The sequence below is a fragment of the Toxotes jaculatrix genome, chromosome 20 (assembly GCF_017976425.1).
Source record: "Toxotes jaculatrix isolate fToxJac2 chromosome 20, fToxJac2.pri, whole genome shotgun sequence".
Lineage (NCBI taxonomy): Eukaryota > Metazoa > Chordata > Actinopteri > Toxotidae > Toxotes > Toxotes jaculatrix.
In genome coordinates this window covers 10,755,838-10,768,323 of record NC_054413.1, presented here as the reverse complement: position 1 = coordinate 10,768,323, position 12,486 = coordinate 10,755,838, and the positions used below count along the sequence as shown (strand labels likewise).

The following is a 12,486-nucleotide window of genomic DNA, read 5'->3' as shown; positions in this document are numbered from 1 at the left end:
TTAACTGATCAAAATCCAAAAGAATTACTGATAATGAAAATAATCATCAGCTGCAGCCCTAGTCTAAGGTGAGGTATTGTTAATTTAGGGCTGCAACTAATGATTATTTTCGAGTTTGAGTAATCTGCCAAACATTTTCTCAATTAATTCATTAATTATGGTCTATGAAACATCCAGATACAGAGGAAAATGCCCACTGAAATTTCCCAAAGTCCAAGGTGACATCTTCAAATTACTTGTTTTGTGCGACCAATAGTCCAAAAATCAAAAATCCTCACTTTACTTTCATAGAAGACTTAAAAAACCCGACATATTCACATCTGAGAATCAACAGCCAGTTAACCGTTTGCATTTTCAGCTTAAAAACGGCTTAAACAATTATGTACATCGTTGCAGATTAATGTTTTGTCGAACAATTAATTGATTAATCAACTAATCATTTCGGCTCTATTGTTAACACAGTGGAGAAGCCTCTCTGACATGACTCCTGTGCCAGAGGAATCCACCTGCACCCCTCCCACACACACGCACACACACGCACACGCATGCGCACACACACACACACACACACACACACACACACACGATAAAGAGCTCTAACTGGTTTTTGTGCTTCAGCAGTCAACACTTCCAGCTCTAAAGTGAATAGACCTAAAATCGGTCTACTTCACAAACACACACTCTCTCTCACGCACACACTCACACTCTCACACTCACACACACACACACACACACACAGTGAATAAAGCTCAAACGGTTCCACTTTGTACCTCCTCCGCTTAATCAAAGCTTCTCTATTCAACAATTTGACCTTTTGTTCAAAACAGGATTATCACCTTCTCTGGTCTTCATTCACCCTTTCTCTCTCTCCCTCCCCCTTTCTTCTCTTGCCCCTCAGCCCGTTTCCAGGGGCGACCCGCATGACGAGGGTAATTGCAATAATTTGTTAAATGCCATGGCAACGGTGGTTAGATGGGAGGGGTTTACAAAAAAAAAAAGCGAAAAAAAAAAAAAGAAAAAGAATTGGGTGGTTCAGGAAACAAGCGAATCTCTCATTTTGCCAAAGACAGCGGGACGAGAGGAGGAAAGGATGACAACAGTGTGTGTGTGTGTGTGTGAGAGAGAGAGAGAGAGAGAAGGAGAGAGAGAGAATGAGGAGTGAACCAGTGTTTGCCCATTCTCAGGGTGCTGGTTTATTGATAATGGTGGGGATGAGGGTGGGTGGGGGGGACAGGAGGTAATTTTACTAATGATTAATGTCTCTGTGGTCCTAGCTTAGAACGCCAACACACATATACATATATTCATGTACACACACACACAGACACGCACACACAGAGGTGCAGAGCTTTCACTCTATCTGGCCAGACAAACAGCTCTATTTGAACTCTCCCTCGGCCTGAAAGGAATCCTTAATTACACAATATTACCCCTCTTCATTGCCCCGCTGTGTGTGCTGTGTCCACTGCTGTTCAGCCTCCAGTGGTGTGTGTGTGTGTGTGTGAGTGAGTGTGTATGTGTTGCTGTGTGAGGTGTAAGTATTCAGTGGTAGCAGCTGTTTCACACATCGTGACAAAGGGGTTGAGGGGGACTCGCTCCCCACACATTCACCGCACTAATTGATTTCTGTTCAGCACTGTGGGAGAGTAACCCCGACACACACACACACACACACACACACAAACACACTTTTACAGACAGTGCATTCCACTCACTCAAGAGCAAGGTGTTGGATGCTACCAGGAGAGAGGGAGAGAGAGAGCTCTACAAAGACAACACAGGAATCCAGTTTAATTCACTCTCAAGCTGCTCGTCAGGCTCAGAGTACAGTCACATCCTCTGTTTCTTCTATCAGTCTAAGTTCAGTCAGTGGATATCAGACACTGTACCAACAACAAAGAAATAATGCATACACTGTTATTAAAGAAAATAAAGATGTAACACTAAGTCCAATATGCATCTGTAATGTCTGCTGAATAAGACACCATTCCAATTTATGTTGGGCTGTTTTTTGTTGTTGTTTTTTTTTTTTTTTGGTCTATAAAAAGTCTAATTATTTCAGCTATACATGTTTTAATGAGTGTGACTATAGATTAGGCCCATCTACAAACTATTTGATCACAAGATGGGATGGATCAGCTTTGTACCTCAGCTAAACGATGTTCTGGGGGGAAACCTGATATTGCATTTTCTAAGGGGAAGTCAGCAGAATTCATCCCCTGGCGACCATGAATGTCCAAATAAAATTTCACAGCGGCAAAAAGGGAAAAGCGGTGGACCATGCTGCTAACATGGCTAAAAAACTTTGTAAAATTATAATACAACATGCTTTTTGTCATTACAATTCTATTAGTTAACATATAGACTTTGCATTGAAAGGCAAATGTTTGATGTAGCAGACAGAAATAGCTACAACTCCCAGTCAAACTTGTCTCACAACAGTTTGTATAAAGGCTGTCGATGTTCAACAGAGTTGTGCCTCTGATTGGAAATCCTGTGTACAGAACAGTCTGCCAGGTAGTAGCATAAAAGAGTGTTTTTCTGCTACAATATGTCATGTCATGCTGCAGTGTGTATCTAAAATTCTTCACAGAGGCCTGTTGCAGGGCAGACATATGATGAGTGACTGGGCTATTTAGCAGCCTGTGTTTACAGTCTTTGCCCCCTTTCAGAACTGAGAGTCCAATCAACTCCAGGGCTTGAGGGTTAATCCACGGTCTAAACAGGATAAACATTCATTTTATGAATTGCCTTTCTAACAACTTGGCGGGATGAGTCAGTTTTATTAAATGATTATTCATGCGAGTTGCATTTGGAGTAAAATAACCCAAAAACTGTTGATTCAGAAATGATAAGTTTCAAAGATCTCTCTCTAACCTCTGATGGGTATTTGTCATTGTTTTTCAGTTGATATAACAACTTAGATTTAAAAAAATATATATATCAATAGTACAACAATAAAAATAAATAGTTAAGGGCAGCTTTTAATAATTTCATGACATTTCTGTATGCATGTGTATTTAATCAGATAACTATGTACATCTACATGCTTCAAACTTTTGGCTTTATGCTCTTCTGTCTATAGATCTGAAAATGTGAATAGGAGCCGAGCCGTTAAACATAATTTAACCTGTAAAGCTTATCATGCAACATCCTCAGTATTCTTTCAAGCCAAGAGTACCTCTGTATCACTGAGACAAATCTGCTTGATTTTTAAAGTCCAATATGTTTCTTTTTTTTTTTTTGTATTTTTAGTTTTTGCTGATTCTCCAATAACCCACTTTGCCCAGATGTATAATTTAAATTTCACCTTACCATCAAAAAAAAAAAAAAAAAAAAAAAACCAGACAGAGTGCATGTTAAACTTGGTATTCAAAATGGCCATTTAAGTATTTTCATGGATCATGCTGCTACAAATCTTTCTGGTGGTCTTTTCATTTTGCAAGCATAATGTGCCTCTTTGGTGGAAAATGTCAGTGCAGTGTCCTGCTGAGGTTTCCTTCATCTTTCGTCCAACATCTTTTTGATGGCTTCTCTTGCCATCACTGCATCTGTTGCATCCCCCATTGTGTTAAATACAGTGCAACCCTTTTATAGACACTTTGTGGAAGGTCAATTTTCACAAGTTTTGGCTATTTCATTACATACAGCTCAGTTTCTCTGACCACTCGAGCATGTATTAATTCCTTTAGGAATGTGTTGATAGGCAGTAGTATGCAAACAAGCCTAATGCTTGAGGGTACACAAAGCTGGAATGTAGCAAACATATCCTTTTTACATTCACTGTATGTTACTGAAAATGGTGTATTGGTGAACTAAGTTCAACTAAACTGTACATTGAAAAAAAAGATATAAGGAAAAAAAAAGCAGGGGAAAAAAATCGGAGACAAGAGCGACTCATTAGCTGGCCAGCTGCGCTGCGCTAGTCTAACAAGTTGCAGCATTAGAGACTAAATGAAAACTAAATGAAGTCCATTTGCCGCCCTTGCAGGTGGTGAAGAAGCAAATGCATGAACGTGTGTGTGCATGTGTAAAGCAGGTATCTACAGAATGTGTATTACCTACCAGAGCCCTGCTTATGCTTGCTAACTGCAGTAAAAGAAAAAAAAAAAAAAAAGAAAAGAAGAAATACTCACAGAGTAGTATTTTTTGATGTGGCGACGGATGTCAAGTAGCAGTTTGTTGCTGATGTTAACGGCGTAGTCCATGGGGCGGCTCCCACAGGGGATGTGGCAACATCGCGTTAAGCTGGGCTCCAACTTTGCACCCTGCAAAAGAGAATACTGTCACTGTACTGCCCACTGTAAGTGTCACATCTGAGATAAACAGATCAGTCCTTATACGCATAAAAACAATGAAGTTGTGAACAAAACTCATTACCACAGCTTCCAAATTCATGTGAAACTGACCCAGAATTCTTTTGCACTGCAGAACGTATTATCAGTTTTCTTACCAGTATGTTTTTTTAGCTGCTGCCCACAGACTGAATGACAGACTTTCCAGCTCTCTGATTGGATGTTTCTTAACAAAATACATATGGGGTGCTGTAGTTATCGCCTCTAATGTCTCTAACTTCTAACACAGCTGTTCAACTGTTGTATTCATAACTCAGCCATGAAATATTCATGCCGGTCCATCCCGTCAAAGCTGTTCAAGCTGTGAGTGATCTAACCTTCTATGGGATTTTTACTTTCTGACACAGGGATATGCAAAATAGCTCTTCCCAACTTTATTATATTAGCATTACTATATTAAACCCTACAGGAGTAGTTAAGAACACACACTTGCGATCACTCCCATATAATCTCTCACTCTCACTTCCATAATATATTTTGCATACTGTACATTAACAGGCTTTCACACGAGGGAGTCTGTTGTTTTGAGTCTGTAGCTACGACGACTGTAAGAGGGAGGCATTTACTACAGTCTCAGTACAATAACTTAAATCTCTCTCCCACAAGAATTCAAGAATGTCGCATCCTGTGCATAAATATATGCGCACAGGGATTCATCACAGCTGCATTTTTAACCCTGTAATCAGAAAAGGCAGTTACGTAACACAGAAACATGGCCATTACCTTTAAACCTCCACAAAGAACATGTCAAGTGGGAAAGTGTAAGGGCTTAAAGCACCCCAGGGTCCAGTAAATTTGAACATTATTGTAGCCTGAAGAAAACAGGTCAACGTGACCTCAATACCTCTGAATTGCCCACATGACAGCAAGGCTTATAAGTTAATGCAACGAAAAAAGAGGCAACAGTACAGAACAATTACACTAAATATAACAGCTTTAAACAGTCGCTCCTTTCAACCTGAACTCCATTTAACTGTCGCACTGATAGCAGCCAAAAAAAAAAAAAAGGTTTCTGCAGGGAAGTCAATGACACACAAGTAAGCTCCGGCACGTTTTTTTTTTTTTTTTTTACACCGGATTTTAGGCCAGCTCAAGTCAGTCAACTCATTTGACTCCCCTAATACGCAGCAGCACACATTAACCCTCTCCGTCTCCATCTCTCCTCCTCTTCATGTTTTTTTTTCCCCCCTTCCTTTCCAAAAGCAGCCTCCCTTCTTCTCTCTCTCTCCATCACATCCTCCCCTTCAAGTCCTTTAATCCCACTTGTTTCATTCCAAACTCGGTTTTGATAACAGAACTCTTCCTCCCGAGCAAAGTTACAACCGACACTTACTTGCCAGTTATTTCGTGACTGAGCAATTAAATTAAACTATGACACATCAAGAGTAGTTTCTATCGTGTTTGTGAGACTTATGAGAAAATTTCAAATAAAGCAATTCAAGGAAGTATCCTTTAAAATTCTTCACTCCTCTACATGCTGTCTCAAACTCAACCGACAGTTGTCTTTCAATAACCTTGTGCAGAAAATAATTTTTATTTATTTTAAAGGTTCACAATGTCAGCCGTCTACCTGGACTGTTTTCATCTCTGTCTTGGTTTGATAATGTGCAGCTTTCACAGCGTGTTGATTTAACAGCCCAACATGGGATATTAAAACTGAACTCACTGAAATCCTTGCAGTTCTATCCAGACTCCCCCCCACCCACCCACCCCCACACACTTAATCTTTTCATCCCTCTTTCCTGCTACCCCCATCAAACAACTTTCCTCCTTGTCTGTCCTCCATCATTCATCACCGCCTCCTCCTACCATCTCTGGCTCTGTGTCAGTGGTGGAGTCAAGGCCCATCTGTCCTCCCTTCTCACTGAGCTGTTAGACCATGTTCACCACCCTAATTAACTTACTGTCTTATCAGTTTCTCTGTGTGTGCATGCATACCAGCCGCTGACGAATGGTGGAAAATTAACACCAGTAATCACACAAATCCTGGTTAGTTTAGTCTAAAATCTGGAAAAAAAAAAGTCTATAACACTGACAGATAATCATTTATCTGACAGATGACCCCTTCAATACCACATTATACGTTATACACATTACATCAGCAGAGTACAAAGTAGGTTGTTTCCTTGCTGACATTACATCTTTATTTGTATATGAATTGAACACCATGTTTGTAGAATGCTTCTTGTGCCAGTATCTGCTGAAGTGTAAAAAGATATCATCCCTTTATGGAGGGTGTGTGTGTGTTATACTCCTTTCTTTATTTAATGCAAGTTCTCTGCGCCAGAACAAGACAGAGGGTTGTCAGTTTTATTAGTGTCTTCCAGACATGAAAAAGCTGTGTGCCCTGCTCCTCATTAGAGGCTGATAACACACACACACACGAACACACGCACGACCTTGGCCTGACAAATGGTAGGAGATCAGTGCGTATGTGTGTGCGTGTGTGCCCATAGAGCAGCAGGGGTTAAGGAAAGGCTTTTCAAGTTGTGGAGTCCAAACTATGCCAATGAAAACAGAGTCCGTCTTGGAGCCAGGCAGCTGTCTAAAAATACAGATCCGAGACACAATATAGAGGATGACTAAAGCACGAATCCTTCACAGGACATTTGACTGAAATGCCTTCGGAAACAACATTCTTCCACTTTCATACTCTTTAGCTGTGATTAACCCATTAGACCAGTGAAACAAACCATTAGTCATAAAAGCAATATTTTCTTTTTCATTTCAGACTTTTGCTGTATCACTGTGAAATTCTGATGCGTGTCCTGCACATCTCTGACTCCACAACTTAATCTCCTGCTGCAGATACATAGGTTTAATGCTTTTCAAATGCGGCCCTCAGATCTATAGAAGATTCTAATAGTGCGGACTCTCAAGAAAAAAGATGGTCTGGAGCTGTTTTGTTTTCCTTTGAGATGATGTAAACTCTGGTTTTAAATTGCACATATTTTTCATTCCTCTTAAAAAAAAAAAAAAAAGAGTTTGCAGTGCCGAAAAAAAAAAAGGAGTTCTTTCGAACTTGCAGTACACCCCAAAAACTAGTCTGGGTTTTTTGTGTTTGAAACAAACGAATGACTACGATGACAGGCCAAATCTTCTGAAGAATGATAATAGCTGTAACTGTAGAATTAATAGTGCATCGACACATTTTTGGCTAAAGTGAAGTTTTAGACTTTTCCATGAGAAATCCATAATAGAATATTTCTTAAATCTCACAGCTGAATACCTCGTTCAAACAACGTTCTGTGCTGAATAGACACAATGATCGGTTAGACACAAACCGATCAATATACCAGTTGCCAAACGTAATTGTAAAAGGCTGCGCATGTTTCAAAAATGAAGAGTGGACACACAAGATTTGCTTATACTACATAGGGTGCCTGCATACACACACGTGTATGGTGAAATACCTTTCGCGTTTGTACAGTTGCGACAGTCCATGAAAATTACAAGTCAGTAACATGCGAAGATGCCAAGATGACATGGATGCAACTGGATGCATGTAACTTTTCAAAACTTTCTGAAGGTAAACTATTTGAATTTTTATAACTGAATGACTATTTGAACATGTGAAAATCATGGACCTAATGACTACCAGTGCAAACTGTGTTTACTTACAGCTCCTTCAAAGACGCTGTCATAGATGTTGTCAGTGCCACACTGCGGGCAAGTGAAAGTGAACCTCTCGCAGTCTTTGTAGCGCTCTTCGTCGGTCAGTTGAACCGGAACTCCCAGCATGCCGTCAGCCTCCTCCTCTCGCTGGTACTGCTGCTGAGCACGGAACTGGCTGGGGTCCAGACCTGAGACGGACAAAAGCCTTTTACCACAGATTGTTTCACCTCTTACGATTCTTTTTTGACATAAATTTGAACAAATATTCAAACCACTCACTTTTATGAGTATTGAACAACAATGAAACATCTGTTTTGTACTTTTATTAGACTGTTGTGTTATTAAGCATGAAGAGGTCCCCATGTTTGGCTGTCTCAGCTGTCACCAGGCAATAAAACACAGGAATTATAATTCTAATGCTGACATATAAAGAGAGATTAGTAGCAACACACAAACGTAATCTGTGCCCCATGGATACTTCATGGCCAGTGTTTATTTATAAAACAGCATGAGAACTGTAGTGTCTTTATACTGCAAAGGAGAACTCTGTTTCCAGTCATTTAATGCCAAGTGTTAAGCAAACTGAGGTTAACACCACCAATTAAAAACATTTCACTCATTTAATTTTTTTTATGAAATATTTGTTTTCCTTTCTGATATTCTTTAAGTTATAATTTAACACCTGGATGATGTATAACTCTTTTACAATCTCCCACAACCTACGATGAACCTACCAAGCCACGTGGCTATGAGCACGCTGTCAATGCCCTCAATGGGATCACAGATGCGAGACACCACGGGGTGGATCTGCTGAGCCAAGTAGTACTGCGTGTCCAGACTGAGACCCTCCTGCTTCTGGAGCTGCTCTATAGCATAGGCTCTCTGACTGGCTGCCAGCGTAGAGCCATCCTAGGGAATAAAGAAGAGATATACATCAGTTTGATTGGTCGATTGCACTTCATGCTGTAGGTCCATACACTCAAAAATCAGCAGTGTCGGTGGATATTTTGGTGTTGGTTATTAATTTGTAATGTTCCCCACATGTCAGAAGTTTTTTTGATTATGTGTTAAAATGTAAAAACTCTAAAAAGAATACTGTACCAGCATCTTAAGAAAGGATATTCATGTCTCTTTTACACGCACACACCTTGCAGATGATGTAAGAGACCGTATCTCCAGCTTTGACTCGGCGACCGCCCTGAGAGTTGATCCACAGAGCCACATGGACGTGTGGGAGGCTCTTCTTGTCTGGATAGTCCTGAGGATCTTTAGTCAGTGCCTGGAAGATTAGGAAAAAAAAGACACACAAAAAAAAGACCTTCAAGAAACAGCTGGTTGTCCAGTTTTTCAGCTGCTTGACACAAGGACACCTACACACTGACAAGACAGAGCTCTTTATACGAAGTTAAGGCTATCTCATTTACAGATATGCCCGTGTCCTCACCTTGTGTATTTCATACTGGTTGAGAGGTATGGCTCCGCTCGCTACCCTCTCTCCCACCTCGACCAGGTGTCTCTGGATGTTCTCCACGATGACATCACGACTCTGGTCCGACAAGATTTGACCAATCACGTAGCTGGGAGAGGAGAAAAGATGAGAGGCATAAAATATATCATGCAAAACAATGCCAATAGGACTGAATCCTTAAGAAACTGACTGTGCTAATGTGCTAACACAAATACAAAAACCCAAACATAGCCTTTAGACAGAGTTGTTTGGTATATCTAACATACTTCCCACATTCCTTGGCCAGGTCACACCAATCTCTGCGGACGATGTCCAACCCTTTGAGCTCCTGCTTGACGCTGTACTGTCCATCGCCATGTTGCTCCACGACTAAGGCTGCATATTTCTTCTTCTTCAGCAGTAAAAGTGACTTAAACACGCCATCAATGTCAATCTCCAGCAGTTTGTACAGCTTGTTTACTTCCGCCTTCACCTGGAAGAAGTAAACACAACATATGCATTTGGTGAAAATGTCAGATATCGAAACAGCGCTTTGTATAACGCGTGTTGACGAAAACATTCAGACACAGCCGAAGAAACAGACCTTATTGCCAAGTTTGAAGACTTCCTCCAGAGCCCTGCTGTTGGTGTTGATCATAATGGAGTCTGTATCTCCGTAGATGACTTCCAGGTTCATCTAAATCCCAAAAGGCACAAAATGACACAAAGGAATTAAAGTTATTAAAGGAAAAAAAGGCGTCAGTTACAAATGAGGATTGGACAATAAAACCACTGACATGAATGAATGAATCTCTTAACTAATCTAAATGTAGTCCAAATACCATTAAAATAAAAATATAAATTGTAAGTTTATACATTATACAGCTACAATAACCAATTATATCTAACTGTAAGTTTAGCCACTCTAGTAAAAATCTCACAGTCATACTGAAAAATACATCAGGAGGGAGGCAGTGAGAGAATAGCTATTGTGCCATGTATCATTATAACGATTGTAAGTAGATCTTAGGTCATATTGTTCAGCTCTATTCTAAATGTATTTGTCTTGTGTTACATGTACTGATCATCAAGTCTGTAGAGGCAGAACAGCCAAAGCCTTGTGTAATAACCCACCTTCTGAACCATGTCTTTGGTGTGCATCAGAATCTAAAGGAGAGAGCAGACACAACAGCGTGAATAGGTACCTATGCAAACAACAAAAAGCGATGCAGCAGACGCAAAAAGCACGGTAAACAAACATATCACTCAGGAACAAACAACGATTAAATATTACGTTTCTATGTTATTTATCCAGTGTGTGTGCATGACATTTGTGTGGATATGGGAGCAGAGCAGGTGACTTGCTTTTAAATGGGGGATAATTGGCTAAGAGGGCAATTATGAGAGCATGCTGTGACAGGAGTCTTTTCAACCCACACACATCTTAGCTGGGCAACACACACACACACACACCTTAATGACTTGTAATGGCCTTTATCACCCGCAGAGTGACTGACGGACAAATAAGAGAATTCTGTTAACGCAGGTTGTCCACTGCTTTGTGTGCGTGCGTGTGTGTGTAAGGGGGAGAGATCTGAGCAGCAGAGGGATCCTAACAGGTGGGGGCCCAGAGGAGTGGAGGGCAGGGTGAAGGGGGGGGGGCTACGGGTCGCTAATCTGGGGGGTCGGAGGGACGGAACGCAGTGTGACCTGTCACCAGCAATCTGCTCCTCAATCAACCACAGCCGCATATATACACACCCCGACTCACACTGTGCTCCGTGTGGGGACAAGGACGTGGCTATTTCAGAGTGTGAGGAAGGGGCGGGGTTAGGCAGCGGCGGGAATAGGGGAGCTGGGGAGCAGGGGGGGGGGGGGGGGGGGCACGTTCCACTCCCTGAAACCAGAGTGGAACTTAAGCATGCTTTATGGGCTGCTACATACCACTGTACGGCAGGGGGAGTCATTCACAGAACAGCCTCCTCTATTAGAGACTGCAGTCAAGGTCAAGGTCTCACCGCAAACACACACACTCACAGTCACACACATACACACACACACACATTTTGGCCTAAGCACATACGTACTGATTTGTGCTGCTAAGCTTTTATGCAGACAAAATGACTACACTGTCTCCCACTAGTTTAGGAGTGGAAGAAAGGGAGGGAAAGAGGACGAGGAAAGGAGTCTCAGGACATAATCAGATTGTGTGTACAGGTAGATAAATTTAGTGACTGTAGAGCAGGTTATTTAAAATACAAAAAAAAGCTGAAGAAAGGATCAGCGTTGAGAGATATAAAATAAAACGGAAGGACTGAGCCAAAAGTAGATGCATATGCTCTTTCAATCCTCACCGGGTGAAATTTATTGGCTCCCTTTTTCTTAAAATTCCACACATGTGAAAACATCTTTGACCTTGAACTTTATCAAACACCGCAAACAAGAAAGGCTATAAATCAGGTTACTAACACAAACGCTGCAGATGTAGGACAGTAAGAGTCAGGATGGGAAAATCAGGACACAGATAGTAGATAGGATGTTCTTTTATCGCTAAACAAATGCCAGTGAGGAACTTGCATCTACTTGAACTTGAAAGAGCTTCAGCACTTCCCAAGAGCTTCTTGGTCGGGGCATGGCTGAGCAGAGAGCCAGAGACATACTGACCAATTTCTGAGAGGTTTTTTTTTCCTCCTTGTTGGTGGAGATCAAGATATTTATGTCCCCAAAGTACCAGAGACTTAAGGTACAGGATCAATAGAAGTATAACAATGAGGGTACACTGAGGGTATGTAACTGTCCTACTGACTGGTGTTACTCAGACCAGACGTCCTGGATCATATTCCATTGTCTCACTGGTACCTGAAACAACACACCACAACCACCACTGCCCCTTGCATTGTTTTAAATCAGAGCTATTTTCAGCCTGAATGCCCTCGATTACAGATATTGAGGGTAAATTTATTCTGTTGGTAAATTTGAATCGTGTTATTGTGTACCCTGAATTTGTAAAACTTCGCATTTATTATAAGCTATCTGTCTTCAGTAATAACTCAACGCAAGAGGAGTGTT

The 12,486-nt window shown here is 41.1% G+C and overlaps 1 protein-coding gene across 2 annotated transcripts in view; it reads right to left on the bottom strand.

The window, feature by feature from the left end:
* pola1 (polymerase (DNA directed), alpha 1) overlaps window positions 1-12,486 on the bottom strand; it is a 51,619-nt gene that overhangs the window by 22,503 nt on the left and 16,630 nt on the right. For both annotated transcript variants that reach the window (XR_005896564.1, XM_041066288.1), the window contains exons 27-34: window positions 10,552-10,584; window positions 10,022-10,114; window positions 9,705-9,910; window positions 9,415-9,547; window positions 9,118-9,249; window positions 8,705-8,879; window positions 7,977-8,158; window positions 4,137-4,268 (exon numbers count right to left, since the gene is read on the bottom strand). Coding sequence is in view for 1 of the 2 variants with exons in the window: in XM_041066288.1 (XP_040922222.1) it covers window positions 4,137-4,268; window positions 7,977-8,158; window positions 8,705-8,879; window positions 9,118-9,249; window positions 9,415-9,547; window positions 9,705-9,910; window positions 10,022-10,114; window positions 10,552-10,584 (1,086 nt within the window). In the remaining variant the exon portion in view is untranslated. The remainder of the gene's footprint in view (window positions 1-4,136; window positions 4,269-7,976; window positions 8,159-8,704; window positions 8,880-9,117; window positions 9,250-9,414; window positions 9,548-9,704; window positions 9,911-10,021; window positions 10,115-10,551; window positions 10,585-12,486) is intronic.